Source organism: Eptatretus burgeri, chromosome 6 (genome assembly GCF_056783735.1).
Source record: "Eptatretus burgeri isolate ZD-2024b chromosome 6, Ebu_testis_v1, whole genome shotgun sequence".
NCBI classification, from domain to species: domain Eukaryota; kingdom Metazoa; phylum Chordata; class Myxini; order Myxiniformes; family Myxinidae; genus Eptatretus; species Eptatretus burgeri.
This window is the reverse complement of record NC_140966.1, coordinates 54845908-54865083: the sequence shown is the minus strand read 5'-3', so window position 1 is coordinate 54865083 and position 19176 is coordinate 54845908. Positions and strand designations below refer to the sequence as shown.

Sequence of the window (19176 nt, the reverse complement as noted above, 5' to 3'; positions counted from 1 at the left end):
TATATATATATATATATATATATATATATATATATATATATATTTCTGTACATGTATGAAAAAATATATATTATAAAATATAACATAATATACAGTAGATATATACAGGATGTCTCACCAAAATGTATGCAGACTGTACATATTGGTTCACGAAAAAATATTTTCATGAAAAAAATAAGTGACCACTGTATTCGTTATTGTTGTGTGTATGTCTGTCCCGAGCATAGCTCCGTGGGTTTTGATCCGATCCTGATACTATTTTCGGTGAGGTTTATATCATGATCTAGTTGTGTTTTCCTGAAAATGGGCGTGGTGCACTCATTATGGGCGGAGCCACGCCCAAAAAACATGTGTTTTTAGGGGGTAGCCGATTTCAATTTGCGTCTTCTCCTAGGGGGTTTGTCAAATCTGACAGGGGGTTCAGTATTTGGTTAGCCCAATGGCACCTGCATAGCCCCACGGAGCTCAATTTTTCATTTTCGTCCCAAGGTCAAGGTCACAAGGTCACGAACTTAGAAAATTGCGAATTTTGACATAAAAAATTTCTTCTCTGAGGGGTTTGTCGAATCTGGCAGGGTTTTCAGTATTTGGTTAGCCCAATGGCACCTGCATAGCCCCACAGAGCTCGATTTTTCATTTTCGTCCCAAGGTCAAGGCCACAAGGTCACAAACTTAGAAAATTGCGAATTGTTTTTAGGGGGTAGCCGATTTCAATTTGCATCTTCTCCTAGGGGGTTTGTCGAATCTGGCAGGGGTTTTGGTGTTTGGTTAGCCCAATGGCACCTGCATAGCCCGACGGAGCTCGATTTTTCATTTTCGTCCCAAGGTCAAGGTCACAAGGTCACGAACTTAGAAAATTGCGAATTTTGACTTAAAAATCCATCTTCTCCGAGGGGTTTGTCGAATCGGCAGGGGTTTCGGTATTTGGTTAGCCCAATGGCACCTGCAAAGCCCCACGGAGCTCGATTTTTCATTTTCGTCCCAAAGTCAAGGTTGCAAGGTCAAGGTCACAAGGTCACGAACTTAGAAAATTTCTAATTTTGACATAAAAAATCATACGACCGCCCAAACTTTGAGAGCTCGGATGACAATATTTTTGATGCATAATCTTGAGGTCATTCCCCACCTAAAGTCTTGCTCTATCTCGAACACCTTGCCCGTGGTGCCCCCTTCAAGTTTGTTTTTACGCTGATTTCATCAAAGTATGGATAATCCGAGGAGTGCGAAATAGTCTATATGATGTTATATTGTTCCTGGAATGTTCCAGAGGAATTTTTGCACCAAAGGTCATAATCCTTGACCTTTGACCTTTGAAGTTCACAAAGGTCAAATTTTCAAAGTTGTGGGAATCGAACCGGGTTTTCGACCTTCTTCGACGAACTAACTCCATTAAGCTAAAGCAAGTATCCTGTTTCCTTATTTTAATGTCCACAACATTGTTTTGTGACCTTTACAGGTTATTCAAAGGTCAAATTTTTAAAGTTGTTGAACGAAACCGGATTTTCGACATTTTGCAGCTAATAACCTGTCTGTCACTCGTACCACATCATGTTGATCATTTTTATAACTTGGTCAAACATTATCACATTGTCTCATCCTTGACTTCTGAAACAATCTACATCGTTTAATACCGCTCGTGAACGATCGTCGTCTTCAGACTTTTCATAAACTATACTATAATGTCATTCTTCACTGCCTGAGCCTGTACCTCCAGTAGCTTGTATATGTTTCTTCGTTTGAACCTGGGGAATAACTGCTGAAAACTATCTGTCTGGGTTCTTCCCAACATCCTTGTTCCTTTCACACTTATTTCTAATTCTGTTTTTTTTCGCAATTCTCTTTATTCATTCTAATTCTCGCTTTTTATTCTCTTTTATCTTTTACTCTCTATTCCTCTCTTTCTTTTTCTCTCTGTCTAAGGAGAAGTAACTTCTTGCAGAAATATTTCTGTAAGGCCCACCTCGCTGCGTCTGGATGGGTTTGAGGGTCGTGGAGTAGTGGCTGAAACCGGAATCCTATCCAGGTTCGTCCTGATGACTCCATCTTTGCTCTTTTCTTCTTCGGGTTCCTTCTTGGTCTTCCGGTTCATTATGAGTAACAGCTGACTGATGAAGTTCAATCATTCCATCACATGCTAACATGATTTATCTGTTAGGTAGAAGTAACACTCACCATCACCCCTCTCTCTGCTATTTACTTATCTTTCTGAAATCGTAAAGTCTGTCTATATTTTATTGAGACACCTTGTATTTATTTAAACTTTTTCCACACTGTTAATGGTCTCTTCTTCCTTGAAATAATTGTCGTCTCTGAATACTGTGACTTCATCTTTAACTAATCATCAGCATGTAATTTTGACTGTGAAGTTGATCGATTTTTGCAACTACATTATTATCATTAAAAGCATGTGATATGACCAGCAAAACTTATAAATCATCTTCTTCCCAACATCCTCTTCTAACTTGCTGTACATATCTGCTTCCCTCTCATTCCTTGCCTTATTCACAACTCTCCTTGCTGCTTTCTAATTTTGCCCAAACAAATGCTTCAACCCTGCATCCAGTTGTCCCACTCTATCTTTCATCTTCTCTGTCCTCTTCCAAACCTCAACAGGCTTTTTCTGGGTGGTGACATGCTCTCCTGCCACCACATTACAGTCCTTGATCTTCCACCACTCTTGCTTCCTAATTACCAACAAATACAGTTTCGTTTTGCGCTGTCCACTTCTGTAAGTATTCTTGTGGCTGTCCCGTTTCTGGAAGAACAAACCAGTTGTGGCTAAAACATTTCTCACCACCAGCTCCACCAGCTCTCGACCCTCTCTAATGCTCATTCCCCACCCAAATTTACCAACAAATTCCTATTAACCCAGCTCCACGACTCCCACATCCATGCTGAAGTCCCTCACAATGAACAGCATCACCTCCAGCTCAACCATTTCAATCATCCTCTCCAGTACATCCCTGAACTCCTGCTTATCTGTCTCAGTCATTCTCTTCTTGCTCCTCCACGAGCCTCGACTTTGTATACAAAATATATATATATATATATATATATATATATATATATATATATATCATCTCATAACATTATATTGTGACTAAATATTTCTGCGTTTGGGCATTTTTGAGACAGTTGGTCAGGTTATGACAGCTGCATGGGTTCCTGCATATTAAATGCAAATGCAGCTTCAACATAGATATCACAAATTAGTTCAGTAATTACAAGACAAAAGTGTCAAATCAAGAGACATATGCATCAGTGAGAATGTAGTAGAAATTACTGTTCATACCTTGGACTTTTACAATGTAATTGATATATAAAGTGCATACAAGTTTCCTGAACCACGTGTTGTGTTGACTGGGGTGAGGTAAGTTTCAAATTTCTTTCAATCAAACAATAAGGCTCACATACAACATAATCAAATAATAAATAGTACTGGTAATAAAACAATGAAATATAATTCACAAAAACACATGTTTTTACAAGCCACCAATGCTTTGAAAAGAAGAAAACGAAAATTTATTTCCTTCTGTTCCATTTCAATAATTCACTTGTTCATACTTTTGAAAACAGAAATGCACCTTTTCTTTAATGAAAGTTTCCCCACTTTAAAACATGTATGACACCCATTATTGTAATCCAAATCAGTGTCATTAACCAACATAAAAGAATGTTATTGCAGTGAATTTAACATTCAAAACAAATATATTTGATATATTTTCAAACCATTGAAATCTCACAATTACAAGAAAGATCTTAAAAATATATTAAAGAACCCAAAGAACTTCAAAATGGCCTCAGTTGATGTAAAGGGCTTATTCTAGGTAGCATACTTGTATTCGGTGGATCTCAGTCCGCATACTTTGGAGTTCTCCCTTCCCATAGTCTGAGTCAATGGTGGCACAGGCCTCACGTGTCAATATAGTCTTCTTCTCCCAGAGCATTAATTGCTGCCTGGAGGAACCACCAAAAGCAATAGAGATATCAAAGCATTGCTGCTCAAGTAAAAAATCGTGGAGTTTCAAATCAAATATAAGTTAATTTTAGTCTTTAATATTAAAAAAGTCTTTTAGTCTCTCACCGACCATAAGGATTTCAGGCTGAGTCAACCCCCTGGTATTAATTCAGCAGCCAACAAGGTTTGAACTCAGGACCCTCGAATCCCAAACCGCCACACCCTAACCACTAAGCCAACACCAGGTTTTAACCTGAAACGTGCACGAGAGAAAGAGTGAGAAGGTGCAGATGGCCACATTGAATGTGGGAAGTATGACTGGGAGAGGCAGAAAGAAAGCTGATGTGATGAAGAGGAGGAGAGTGCACATTCTGTGCATGCAGGAAACAAGGTGGAGAGGAAACACAAGATGAGATAAATAGGGGGTGGCTTCAATATTTTCTCCGGTGGTGGAGATGGGACCAGAAACTGTAATGGCATCATATTGGATAAGCATTTTAAGGAAAAAGTGGTGGAGGTGGAGAGTATAAGCGAGAGTTATGAGCATGAAACTAGATGTTGGTGGACAAGTGATCAATGTGATCAGTCCTTATGCACCTCGAGTTTGATGCCAGGGTTGTGAGAAGGATGTATTTTAGGAAAAAATGTACATAGTGATGACAAAGGTACCTGGTGCAGAAAGAATTGTGCTTGGTGGTGACTTTAATGGACATGTTGGTGAAGCAAATGGAGGTGTAGAAAAAGTGCAAGGTCGTTTTGGAATCGGAAAGAGGAACAAAGAATGGGAGCAGCTTATTAATTTTTCAGTTGCATACGATATGGCAATAGCAAATAAATTTTTATTTTAAAGACAGCAACATCACATCACATTATAAGAGCAGAGGTGAAGCTTCACAGATAGATTACATTTTCTGCAGAAGGTGGAAATGGAAGGCGGTCAAAGACTGCAAGGTCATACAGTACCTGGTGATGTAACAACACCCCAGCTTCAGGTGCAAATCCTTTTCTGATGCTTCAGACCTGACCTAATTTGGAGGATAACCAAATCATATTTCTCCTAATGACTGCCACTCTCTTCTTGACAGGATCACATCCAGCTTTCCCTCCAATCTTTCCAAGCCTTCCTCAGCTCCCCTTGGCTCCTCAGACCATGTTCTTTTGAAAGCATCTGTCTCTCTGGCTGATTTCAAGGAATTGCCAAGGCAAAACTGCATCTAAAAATGTAATCAGACAAATTGTTGTACCATACAGTCCACTGTCTACACTACAGACTAGTCTCCTACCTCTTAGACTCTGGACATAGGCAGTGCTTGAGATTTGTTTCTAAACATTCTCCTCTCTCTGTTTCATCACCATTCACACCGCTAGCTATCCTGCCCAACATCCCATCCCTGGTATAATAATTTATGCAATGATGTGACTGCGACAGAGCAGCTTGCCTTTTCCTCCTGAAAAGCAAACCCCACCCAAAGGAAGTCTCCCCACAAAGCTTGTAATCATTGTGTTTCAGTGCTTGAAGGTGCAAGAGTTCAACATCAGACTCATCTGAAGTTCAATCCTCCACAGCTCTCCTTATCCAGAAAAACCCATCAGTAGTTGGTTGTCCATTACTAATACATGTGCTTCATTCACTCTGGAAGGATGGAGTCATGATTTACACTGTTCATGGTTGGGATGAGAGCCTTCACTCTGCCTTTGCAGAAAAGAACAAGAAAAAGAGCAATCAGAGATTCTAGACCCTCATCAGAACTTGTTTTGTGTGGTGTTTGTGTAGTTTAGTGTGGTGTATTTTGTGTGGTGTTTGTGAAACTGGTGTGTTACATAATTAATGAGACATAACTAGAACTTCCACTTTATAACTGCTGACAGTGATGACCGGGTACCAAGATGTCCCGCTTTAATGCAATCCCGCTTTGATCGGACACTTGACCCTGACCCATGATGTTTATTATTATTAAATTGAATTCAGAATGTGATTAAAATAAATTAAATTCAAATCAAATGGAAGACCAAATCGGTACAGTCCTGCATTGGAGTAATCAGAAGGAACCCAAACAAGCAAAAAGCAAAGACGAAGTCATCAGGAGGAACCTGGATAGGATTCACATTTTAGCTGCTACTCCTCTCCCCTCAAACCCAACCAGGCACTGCCAAGTAAGCCATATTCAAAAATAAAAAATAAAAAAGAACCCAGATCAAAAAAATTAAATAATTCTAGCTGCCAGACCATGCGTCCGATCAAGTTGAAATTTAAAACTTATATTTCCCACCACTACTGCATCATAATTATGAAGTCTCATGTCGATTGATTAGGCAGTTCAAGCGAAGTAATTTTAAAAGATTTTTGCTCAATCCAATATGGCTGTCAGACCATGTGACATCAATTATTCATGAATACCCTGGTATCCCCAAGGCTTGGGGAACATTTGTGTGGTTTCCCCTCGATCTGTCCAGCCGTTCTAGAGAATTTTTTTTTTATATGTTTTAGGGTAAATCCAACATGGCTGCCAAACCAAGTGACCCATGACATCATGTGTGAACCTTTTGTTCCTCATGGATAGGCGGTCATACATGTAAAGTTTCACCACAATCTGTCCAGCCACTTGAGAAGATTATTGAAAGCTTTTTTTTAAACAATATGGCTGCCGAATCACGTGACCGATGATGTCATCAATTTTTTTTTTTTCTGTGAACCATTTTATCCTGAGACGACCTTCAAAAATGTTCATACTGATCAGATGTTGCATTCTACATACGTGATTATGATGTCATAATGAAGGCACCTATGACATCATAAAAAAATCACTTATTCCCCATGAGGAGTACTTGCCATGTGCCAAGTTTCAATTTTTTCCTTGGTGCGGTTTCAGAGATACAGAGGTCCAAATTTTTTCCGTTTTTCCAACAATGCTGCCACAACACGTGACCTATGATGTCATAATTATCAATAAAACATTGTACATGAGTAGTCCCTCCGACAAGTGGTTGCAGAGAAAAACACAAAAGTTCTGCGCAGACAAACAAACAAACAGATAAACAAACATTCCCAAATGCAATACCCTTTCATTCGGTGAGGGAAACAAGGTCCCAAATTCCTATCTTATACATACATACACGATCCCACTTCCCCTACTCCCAACAGAAAACTACCACCAGCATACGAGTTTACCTTTTGCCAAGGTGGGGAGAAGGCTGACTAATATGTCGTTGAGAAAGTGACTTTTGCAAAAATAATGTGTAAAAAATGTACACGAGAACAGGATTGGTCCCAGAATGAACATTGGCATTTTTTCATTGGCACTTCCAAGAAAATTGGCTTTTTTTCAAGGATGAATGGATGCTTTCAATCTCAAACAAGATCTCAAATCCATGTCACTGAAAATCTGTGGATTTTATTCAGAATGGCATTATACTCTAGTTTCCATGGTATCATATAATGGTATAGCCTGGTATTGGCTTAACAGTTAAGGTGGCTGGCTTTAGATCTTAGAGTTTTGAGTGTTGGTGTAATGGATAAGGTGGTTGGCTTAAGATCTCAGGGTCTTGAGTGTTGGCGTAACGGTTATGGTGGTTAGCTTAAGATGTTAGGGTCTTGAGTTCAAGCCGTTAGGGTTAGTTGAATTAAATTAACACCACCACCAGGTTGAATTAACACCAGGTGGGTTGACTCAGCCTGTCATGGTTGTCTCAGCCTGTCATCCTTCCGAGGTCGGCAAAATGAGTACATACTAGTAGCTTCCTGGTAACAAAGACATTGCATCAGCGGCACAGCCATCCCCACAGAAAATGATGCAGCCATGCATACAGAAAATGATGCAGCCAAGCAGCCACAGGCTGCATATGATAAATAAGTAAAGATACTGGTATCTCTTGTTCCCTCCTGAACTGGATATCATACTTCTTCCATTCTCATAAGCAGCGATTTGGTTTAGATCATATTCCCTCCCAGTGACCTTCAAGATAACATTATGGGACCAACCCTGGTTTGATACACATCCTTTCATCACTGGAAAACTCAATTATGTCATTTTGCAGACAACTCCACCCTGGGCAGACTGTTCTTCACCTCTCCACCAGGTAGGCTGTGAACACCTAGAGAAAATAAACAGTCATCAACCTTCAACATGTCATTCAATGATGGAAAGTCCTGTATACTCTCACTTTGTCTCCCATAATGACAATCTTGCAAATTCCTCAATGGATTTCTGTCAGCTTCTGAGAGAGTTGCAATTTCTGGACTTCTTGGGCCTCACAATCACCTCTAAATTGTCTTTGGCAGATCATATATCGACAAGGTAAACCAGCTGCTACCTTGAAATTCTCTGCAGGGCCAAGTCCTTCTTCATCCCTCCATTCCTCATAGAATATAGCTCCCCTCTCCAGGCTGATGCTGCATTTCCCATCCTCTCCTCCACTTAAGCTCAGGCAGGAGAAGACCCCAATCAATACCCCCCTCCCCCCACCAAATTCCCACAGTAATATTGGATAGAAACATTTCATTGAAGGAGACTAAATCTTAGAATTTGCTTTATGATCACCACAGGGGCAGGTTGATGGCCTTGCAGACTTTCACTGGATCTTTTTTCAAATTGCCCTTTCTATCCTCTCACCTCTCCACCTCATGCCTACCTCCCCCCCATCACTCCCGCCAACCCTCTATAACCCCACATCACACATATTCTCCCAGAAATGATTACCTTATTACCCAACCTATTATGAAGCTTAACACCTCCATTCATTTGCCCTTCTCTTATCTTACTTGAAGAACTGTCTTCCAAGTATATTATCTCAAGCTCTTCCTTCCAAGCATTCAAGTCAGAAGCCCACTGCTACCTCATGGTCTCTCACACGTTTACCTCTGAGTTTTTCAAAATATGTGAACTCCCCCCCCCTCCCAACTCCCCGCCCTTTGCCCCTGCATCTCCCACTCACCTTTCACCTTTTTCACCACTTTTCTCCTAATGATATGGAGATACAGAGATGGAAGAATAATGGCAAAGATATGTTTCAAGAGCAGAGATCAAATATAGTCATTGAGGTCGAGATAAGTGTTTGGAAAAAAAAGAGGCAATAAGAAGCAGAGCTGGAGAATGAGAAAGGTATCTCATAAATGAAAAAAAACTAGCAAAGGAATAGACAGACAAAAGAAAAAATTAATTCAATTTAATAAACTGTCATACGCAATAAACTGAAACAAAGATTTCTCTGCCAGAACTTCACGAAGCAGTGCAGAATATGAATGTTTGGAGATATCTGATCATAAATGTCACCAGAAGTTAAACACAACTTGGTTGAGCTAGATAACTCGATAACATGCGCAATACAACAGGAAAACAAAAATTGTGACTTACTGTGCTTCAAGAATGCTCTTTGTCAATGTGTTTCCACTTTCCTGCTCCTGCTCTACCTGTTCCTCCAGCTTCAGGATGCAGAGTTCATTCTCCCTTGTCTCAGCCATCGAGTCCCCAGCCAGCATTGAGTTGCTCAACAAAAGTTCTTCCTTGAGACCTTTTTCAGCATGTAGTTTTTGAGTCAGGCGCTGCAGTGCTGAACGTAACCTCTCAGTGCGTCGAACTGCTTCATTCTCCTCTCGCCTCTGTTGTTCCAGTTCATCTGGGTAAAAAGATCGAGGTGAATTGGAGCTAAATCAGTTGGATTTGACATTGGGCCTAAGGGATTTACAATGTCTAGATTGTCATCTTTAAACTTTCTCAAAATGAAGAAATGGGCTTACATGAGAAAAGTGTTTAAAACTTATACCGAGCTAGATATGAATCAGACATTGAAAGCATGCCATATTTAGCAGGACGACAAGTAGGGCCCAAAAGAAAATAAAGTACTTTCTACTCGGAGTCGCCGCTGTTGCAACACAGTAACTCTTGTGTGCAGCCTTGCTGTGCAAGCTGCCTGCTCTTCCCTCTTCTGTACCAGCTTTAAAAGCTCAGACTGTTTCTGGAGCCACTGTTGTTGCAGATGCTCGATGCTGGTTTGTCTTTCAGCTGCATTGCAACGCAGTTGCTTCACCTGGATTTGCACTGGCCCCAAATCTTCACCCTGACCTCATGAGGAGGGTAGAGACAAAAAAAATTTTTTATACAGCATCAAATATACTTCTTTATCCACCACTCATTATTTTTTACAGTTTGTATATTCGTAAATGAAAAAGCAATACCACTTATACTCCAGTTTGTACACATTGTCCTTTGCTGAAAAGAATTGAGGATAAACCTCTGATTTTTTTTCACTTTGCAAGATCACCAATAAGTGACCTTTGTGATTGACTTTCCAGTATCGCATCAACCCTCACATTGTGCAACAAGAAAGAGAGGGCATTTTGCATTAGTTGCTATGAAATTAGGCAAAAACATGGTGACAAAGAAAAACATATATAACGTGGATATCTATAGATATATATATATATATATATATATATATATATATATATATATATATATATATATATATATATATATATATATATATATATATATATATATATATATATATATATATATATATATATATATATATATATATATATATATATATATATATATATATATTGTTGCAGATTCGCGCCCGCCGGCGTGCGAACGGCCACGTAACTCGAATCGCGGCACGTCGCCCACCGGACGGACAATCCAGTCGTGACCCTCTCGGACTAACGCCGGGAACCAGTCACGGGTGGACCTTTCAGTCTCACCGCGATCGAGCCAATCGGCCCCCGCGTGGGATAGGGTTGCTCGCCAAATTCGACCTACCTAAGTACCCACATGGAGGGTAGACCGGGCGATCGCACCTCGCCGCAGGTCGACTTCGGACACGGGCCACTTAAGCGACCCGTTCCGTACTATCGGGATAACCGAGCGGTGTTATTCGTCGACCTCGACGGTTCGATTAATTATCGGGCATCTTAACCCACGACCAACCCTTTACGTGAAGCAAGATGAGGATTCAATGAAAGAAATGACGAAGCGAAGCGGGAAAACAATTCAATAATAAGCACATTTATTTCGTGATGAACGGAAAGCACACATATACAATTCCACCAAAAGCACATGGAAAAGAAGAAGACAAAAAGCAAATGCGACAATGCAGATCTAATACCGACTACGCGAGCACACGGCAACACTTATACAATTTTACTTCACAGACGGCGCCGACAACACACATTCCCAAAGCAAAAGAAAAGAGAACCACCCTCCAGGATGAGGGGGTAGGCGGGCCTGGGGCCGAGACCGTGTCGGGCCTACCCGTCTGATGATGAGACGCGGAGCGGCGGTGGTGCCTCAACTCCGCGGGCCTCGCGGACAGTGTCTGGTAGGGGGTGGGAAGGGGGCCCCCTTTTGTCGCACTATCTCAGCACGGGGGGGAAACAGGAGGGGGTTGCTGATGCTCGGGGAAAGGAGGATTTCACAAAATCGCGGGTCCCGCGACGAGCGTCTCCACCACGACCTCGGTCGCGCCGCCGGCCTTTCTCTCCGCAGTTCCCCGAATCTGACGCGAGCACCCCCTCGTCCGCCTTCGCCGCCGCCGCCTCTCCACAGCTCCGTCCTCTTCACTCCGACTCCGCGAACTCCCAACTGCACTGAACTGACGCTTCAACTCAACTCTTCCTCCGCTTCCAACTCAACTCTTCCTCCTGCGAACTGAACTCTTCCTCCTGCGAACTGAACTCTTCCTCCTGACGAACGCGGCCCCTTATATCCCCCGTGGCCTCGCTCCTTCATCTTTGACCCTCTGCCTCCGACCTTTCACCTCTCTTGCTGGCTCCCCATTGGCCCGAGGAAAAGTGGGCGTGAATGCTTTTTGATCCATGAATTTGCATATAGCGACCGCCCTCCAACGCCCTGGAGGCGGGGCCAAATCGCCCCTCGCTCACCGATTGGACGGAACAAAAGTGGGCGTGAGTCGTTTTTGATCCGTTTTTCTCGGAAAGTCCGCGATGCTTTTGAACACGCTGCTCGGTGCGCGCTCTACACGAGTCCAGCATCGGTGCCCACGAGTGGCGCGAGATGACGGTGATGCGATGGTGGCGAGTTGTGACGGTAAAGGTCGTGGCGGTTGTGGTGAAGCGGCGTTGTGGTTGGTGGTTGTTGTTGTGATGGCTGTTGAGACGTGGTTGGTGGTGGTAATAATGGCGGTTGGTCCAAAATAAAGATAGTAAAAGAAAAACGGCTATCCTGAAGAGTCGCAGCACGCATGAATGACATTTATTCCCTCTAGACAACGGGTTTGGGCCTAACTACACATATACTTACCGAGATATCTCACCTAAGGGACCTGAATGGTGGTTTGTGAATTTGGTCAACCACAACACTACCCCCTCCCCTTTTTACAGACTCGTCCCGAGTCGTCACATTTTCGTGTGCCATCATGTGTAGTTTTCCCCTAGTACATTTTACCTACGGATCCCTGAGTGCGACATTCATGGTATTCGTGTCCCCAAAATAAATAACCTAAAGGCTGAGTAACTACCTAAACAAACTCACTCACACGGACGACTTAAATAAAATTGCCGGCGCTAAGACAAACATGCCGGGGGCGCACTCATATGTACAGTACATCTTACCTTAACTTACAAATTTTACACTAAACCATGGCCCAGGATCAATGAACTCTGCAAAAAGAAAGCAGTAAGCAGTAAGCAGGGAGCCAGGCTGCTCGCATGCAGTCTCTGGCTCAAAACAATGCAGGTGACAGGGAACGTGGCTGGCTGCTCACACGCAGTCCAAGGCCTTCCCTTTTGAACTGAACGCAGTGAACCACAACGGTGCATGGGCCGCACAAACGTAGTCTCCGTGCCAGCTCAAGTGGCACACGCAATGAACACAACAAATGGATGGATGAATGGTTTGAACTGAACGCAGTGAACCACAACGGTGCATGGGCTGCACAAACGTAGTCTCCGTGCCAGCTCAAGTGGCACACGCAATGAACACAACGAATGGATGGATGAACCCAAACACGGTGCACGGGCCGCCACTGCAGGCCCGTGTTGTTGCTGCCAACAGGGCAGTTCTTGCAGCTTGCAAACTGTTGCCTTGCGGATCCTGGCGCACATGGAAATGAACAGGGGGCGGGGGCAAAGCAAAAATTGAACGGGGCTGGTGAACAGGGGCAGTGGGCATGGCATGGCAAAGGCAGCAGGCAAACACAGCCCGCAGAAGAAGGCCGCTGCAGGCAAACACAGCCGGCAGATGAACTGGCCGGCACAGGCCTTGAAGAAAAACAGCCAGCAGATGAACTGGCCGGCACAGGCCTCGCAGCACAGCAGCTGCAGACGATCCAGCCGGCACAGGCCTTGCAGCACAGCAGCTGCAGATGAAGTTGGCCAGCCTTTGTCGTTCAGTGGAGGTTGGTGGAGGGAGTGCGGTGGTGCTGGCCACTTGGAAGGAGGGCTCGGACCTACCTACCTGTCTCCCTCCCACCTATCGCCTTTGCCTGTCACTGTACATACCCACTCCCTTAATTTGTCAAACCCCAATTTAGCCCCAACTTAATTTTTTTTTTTAACTCCCCACTATAAATCGTCCCCTAACCCCCTTTATCGTCCTTGTTCGGCTAACCTATCCTGTCACCTAGCCTACTCCCAACCCCTACGTTCCCTTCCCGGAGGGGAACAAGGGAGAGCTAGCGTCCTGTGTCGAGGCCCAACGAAGCCTCAGGATGGCCTCCCCAGAGTTCGGCGATCTAACCCAAAGTGGGTCCAGCGGCCCACAACGAGAGCGAGGGGATGGATGGTGCGGAGGGGTACATCTCCTAATCTACCCTAACCATTTAACTGTTAAACTACCCCGGGGCTTTCAACAAGCGCCTCTCGCTTAAACTATTGGTTCTAACAACCCAGATTCCCGTCGCCTGTGTTGGTGTCCTCACAATTTCGGGCCTCGCCCCCCAATTTTCTCTCCGTGCCCTCACACAGTCTCCTGGCTGGGACACGTGGCTCCCTTTGGCAGGCACGACCCTCTGCCGAATCTCCCGCTATGGCACCCCCGGGCACTACACTGCCTCCGAGCCTACCAGCTCCCTAACACCGGGGAGTGCCCCCCATGGCACCTCCCCTGAAACGCACACGTGGCAGGCTGGCTTCCCGGGCCCCTTTCCGAGGGTCACCCATGCCCACAACACTGCCCACGCGGCTAATGGCGCCCCGGGCCCCCGCACCAAGCAGGCGCACCCGTGCCCACTACTCTATCCCGGCCCCCCATGGGCCCATGGCCTACCGCGGCCGACTAGCCTGGTGCCCGGGGTACCCACTCAGCGATACTCACCTTTCGCAGCCACGCTCCCAAGCCCGTCAACAGGGCTCCTGCACCCCTCCAAATGGGTTTCGAGCCTACATTCCCACCAACAGCAAAACGACCTCCATTTTTCAATTTGACTAACCCAGCTAACTCACTTTACTCTGACCCCGGGGTCCCTTGGGCGGGAGTCACTCCTCCCCCCAATCACTCATTGCACCATGCATTCCCCATTCACTCCATTCACACAGACCCGCTGGCCTCATTCACTCCTCATGTACACGTACTCACCTCACAACCCACAACTCTTCAACACACACACCGCTGAACTCTGCCATCCTCCTAACTACATCCCCTAACTAACTCGTGCTCCCACGTCGTCCCTTAAACTAGTAGCACGTTCCTTTTAACACTACGTAGCTAAGCTACGTCCCCACTACACATTCACTGTCTGTCACTGTCTCCAAATAAATCATTTTATTTCCCAACCTAAATCTCGCTACAATCCCTCTAACTAATCCATTCCACGGACTCCATGAGGACTTACCCCTGCCCCATGGAGTCGGTCTAACTAGTTTCCATCCTGTGCCCTGGGTAAGGGGGTCTTCCACCCCTTGCCCAGGAATCCTGTGCACCCGAAAGTGAGGCGTTTTTTTTTTTTTTCTTTTTTTTTTTACATGCGCAGCACCAGCGCGGCAACTCGCGCACTTTGCACCTGCCCGTGACGTCATGCAGCTGCACGTGTACCTCTTCCCTCCTTGGACGGTACCATCCGGCAGGGATACCCCTCCTGCCGGATTCCAACCCCACGTGCAGCCATGACGTCACCGTGCGCATAAAAAAAAACACAAGCCCCACGTCTCGAGGGGTTCCCCACGCGAACACATGTGCTTTGCCCGTTAGAGCTTAACACACACGATTGCGTGGAGAACCCGTCCGGTCCAAATCCGAAATCCTGCCGAAACTTTGTCCGTCCGCGGGATCGGCAAATCCACCGCGTGCGTTTCCGGACCGGGACTTCACTCTCGCAAGCGAGCACGTGGTGGTCTCGTGCGTTGCACAGCACGGACCTCGTGCTCACTGCTGGGTGAACCCGGCACGGTCCCCGAAACAGCTACAGCCGCTACTCGGCTTTCTTTCCTCTGTCGTCGTCGTCGTCGTCGTCGCCATTCAACACACGCACACCTGCGTGTTACGACGCTCACAGTCCATTCCATTACATTCACACCGGGAGACGCGGCTGCGTGCTCCCGCATGCCAACCGACATCTCCCTCACATACCGCTCTCTCACACACACGGTCTCCCTTGCATTCGGCCGTTCACTCACGCGTGCCTCACTACTCACACAGGCCATACTACTTACACACGCGGGGGCACTCACCCGCGGTGCCTCATCCACACTCCGTCCCTCACTCACACACGCGGGGGCACTCACCCGCGGTGCCTCACTCATACTGGCCGTTTCATCCACACACACGGCCTCTTCCACACACGGTGCCTCATCCACACACGGCGTGCTGAGAAGCACGTACTCCGGCACCATCGCCACCACACCACTCACACACGGGGTCGCTTCCACACACGGGGACGCACTCACACCTTGCACCACACACACAGGGACAACCACACTGTGGATTCGTGTCCCCACAAGGGTCTCCGGGGCCTCTATACCCCCCAAGCTCTCCGTGCACCCGTCCACAGCACTCGTCCCCTCAACCTCGCAAAGCACGACCGAACTCACCTGGTCGTGACTCGCCTCAAGGGGGCATACTCCCTCCCCTCGTTCCTGGAGGAGGCCATCCAGGTGCTCGCACTGGGTCCCCACACGCTCCGCGAGCTCACCCCCATTATCCTACACTACCTCCGTGTGTGTGTGTGCGTCACTTACCCCGTCTTCATCGTGCAGTCCTCCCTCTATCGTTCCTATCTCCCGTGTCTCTGCCAACTCTTCACCCTTTACCTCCCCGTCTCCACTATTATTTCCGTTGTCGTCACCTCGTGCCTCGCCCCGCACGCCCCGGTCTCCCCATTTAATTTCTCCCTTTCGGTCATCGTCACGACCCTCGCCCAACACGCCCCCCGAATTATTTTTTCACCCGCCTCCACCGCGGGCCTGTCAGCCGCTGCACCCCCTTCCAGCTCGTTTGCTCCCACACGTGGAGTCGCCATTCCCAGCTCCCTGGTCACGGCCTTCATGCCCGCCTGCAGGCATCGGCCCATGTTCCGCGTCTCACCCCGTAGCTCTTTCATTTCTTCCTTCATGTTTGTTTCCATTCCGTTCATTTGCTGTGTATTCGCATCCATCTTTTCGTTCATGCCTTTCATTTCATTTGTATTTGTATCCATCTTTTCGTTTATTTGTTGTGTATTCGCATCCATCTTTTGTGTATTCGCATCCATCCTCGCTGTCATTGCCGCCAGCATGGCGAATAGCTGGGCCATGTCGGGTGCGCTTGGGTGAGCCGATTCGGCAAGAATCGGGAGGTTTTGGTGGAGAGGGGGAGGGGAGGTGTCATACACCGCGGCCGCTGCCGCACCCATTTCGGCCTCTGGGTTCAGTTGGGCGAGTTCGTTTTCCTGTACAATTAACATTTCCTGCACGGGGATTTCATCCTGAGCCATGGATTCTACACATTCTACATCCATTTCTAATACCCCCGGCTCCCGCTCGCCTTGAGACGCCATCTTGCTTCTCGTAAAGGGTTAATTTAGCTCGCTCGTAATTTGGAGGGAATCGGGGGTCGCTTCTCTCACCCCTGGACCGATTCCCGTGAATTTAATTGGAGACAGGAGAGCCCGTTTTCCCGTTCTCCGATACCATTGCCGCGAGGAGGGCGATGAGTTTGTATCGCACGACCTGACACCAATGTTGCAGATTCGCGCCCGCCGGCGTGCGAACGGCCACGTAACTCGAATCGCGGCACGTCGCCCACCGGACGGACAATCCATTCGTGACCCTCTCGGACTAACGCCGGGAACCAGTCACGGGTGGACCTTTCGGTCTCACTGCGATCGAGCCAATCGGCCCCCGCGTGGGATAGGGATGCTCGCCAAATTCGACCTACCTAAGTACCCACACGGAGGGTAGACCGGGCGATCGCACCTCGCCGCAGGTCGACTTCGGACACGGGCCACTTAAGCGACCCGTTCCGTACTATCGGGATAACCGAGCGGTGTTATTCGTCGACCTCGACGGTTCGATTAATTATCGGGCGTCTTAACCCACGACCAACCCTTTACGTGAAGCAAGATGAGGATTCAATGAAAGAAATGACGAAGCGAAGCGGGAAAACAGTTCAATAATAAGCACATTTATTTCGCGATGAACGGAAAGCACACATATACAATTCCACCAAAAGCACATGGAAAAGAAGAAGACAAAAAGCAAATGCGACAATGCAGATCTAATACCGACTACGCGAGCACATGGCAACACTTATACAATTTTACTTCACAGACGGCGCCGACAACACACATTCCCAAAGCAAAAGAAAAGAGAACCACCCTCCAGGATGAGGGGGTAGGCGGGCCTGGGGCTGAGACCGTGTCGGGCCTACCCGTCTGATGATGAGACGCGGAGCGGCGGTGGTGCCTCAACTCCGCGGGCCTCGCGGACAGTGTCTGGTAGGGGGTGGGAAGGGGGCCCCCTTTTGTCGCACTATCTCAGCGCGGGGGGAAACAGGAAGGGGTTGCTGATGCTCGGGGAAAGGAGGATTTCACAAAATCGCGGGTCCCGCGACGAGCGTCTCCACCACGACCTCGGTCGCGCCGCCGGCCTTTCTCTCCGCAGTTCCCCGAATCCGACGCGAGCACCCCCTCGTCCGCCTTCGCCGCCGCCGCCTCTCCACAGCTCCGTCCTCTTCACTCCGACTCCGCGAACTCCCAACTGCACTGAACTGACGCTTCAACTCAACTCTTCCTCCTGCGAACTGAACTCTTCCTCCTGCGAACTGAACTCTTCCTCCCACGAACTGAACTCTTCCTCCCGCGAACTGACGAACGCGGCCCCTTATATCCCCCGTGGCCTCGCTCCTTCATCTTTGACCCTCTGCCTCCGACCTTTCACCTCTCTTGCTGGCTCCCCATTGGCCCGAGGAAAAGTGGGCGTGAATGCTTTTTGATCCATGAATTTGCATATAGCGACCGCCCTCCAACGCCCTGGAGGCGGGGCCAAATCGCCCCTCGCTCACCGATTGGACGGAACAAAAGTGGGCGTGAGTCGTTTTTGATCCGTTTTTCTCGGAAAGTCCGCGATGCTTTTGAACACGCTGCTCGGTGCGCGCTCTACACGAGTCCAGCATCGGTGCCCACGAGTGGCGCGAGATGACGGTGATGCGATGGTGGCGAGTTGTGACGGTAAAGGTCGTGGCGGTTGTGGTGAAGCGGCGTTGTGGTTGGTGGTTGTTGTTGTGATGGCTGTTGAGACGTGGTTGGTGGTGGTAATAATGGCGGTTGGTCCAAAATAAAGATAGTAAAAGAAAAACGGCTATCCTGAAGAGTCGCAGCACGCATGAATGACATTTATTCCCTCTAGACAACGGGTTTGGGCCTAACTACACATATACTTACCGAGATATCTCACCAAAGGGACCTGAATGGTGGTTTGCGAATTTGGTCAACCACAACAATATATATATATATATATATATATATATATATATATATATATATATATATATATATATATATATATATAATATATACACATAAACATATATGTACGAGGGTGAGTCAAAAAGTATCCACAATGATTTATTCAAAACTGTGTTGTGTTAATTACATTGCCTATGGTACTTGCAGGTCTACAAGCACGAACTGTCTGTGCCATTGTAAAGCAGTTTCAACCTTGAACAGTCAGTCGTTGTGTTGTCGTCAGGGAGTTAACATGACCGCTCCACTGTCCATTTGCACCAAAGAAGAACAGTTTGCAGTGATAAACGACTTTTGTGGATTGAAGGTGTACCAGGGGCAGA

At 46.6% G+C, this 19176-nt stretch overlaps 1 protein-coding gene across 4 annotated transcripts in view; it reads right to left on the bottom strand.

The window, feature by feature from the left end:
- Positions 1 to 19176, bottom strand: part of CCDC40 (coiled-coil domain 40 molecular ruler complex subunit) — a 191596-nt gene that overhangs the window by 16746 nt on the left and 155674 nt on the right. For 3 of the 4 annotated variants that reach the window (XM_085885112.1, XM_085885111.1, XM_085885113.1), the window contains 3 exons: positions 9799 to 10012; positions 9310 to 9571; positions 3837 to 3957 (listed from right to left, as the gene is read on the bottom strand). In XM_085885112.1, coding sequence (XP_085741238.1) covers positions 3837 to 3957; positions 9310 to 9571; positions 9799 to 10012 — 597 coding nt within the window. Of the gene's footprint in view, positions 1 to 3836; positions 3958 to 4627; positions 4659 to 9309; positions 9572 to 9798; positions 10013 to 19176 lie in introns of all 4 variants that reach the window. The other variant, XR_015059209.1, reaches the window with a different exon arrangement.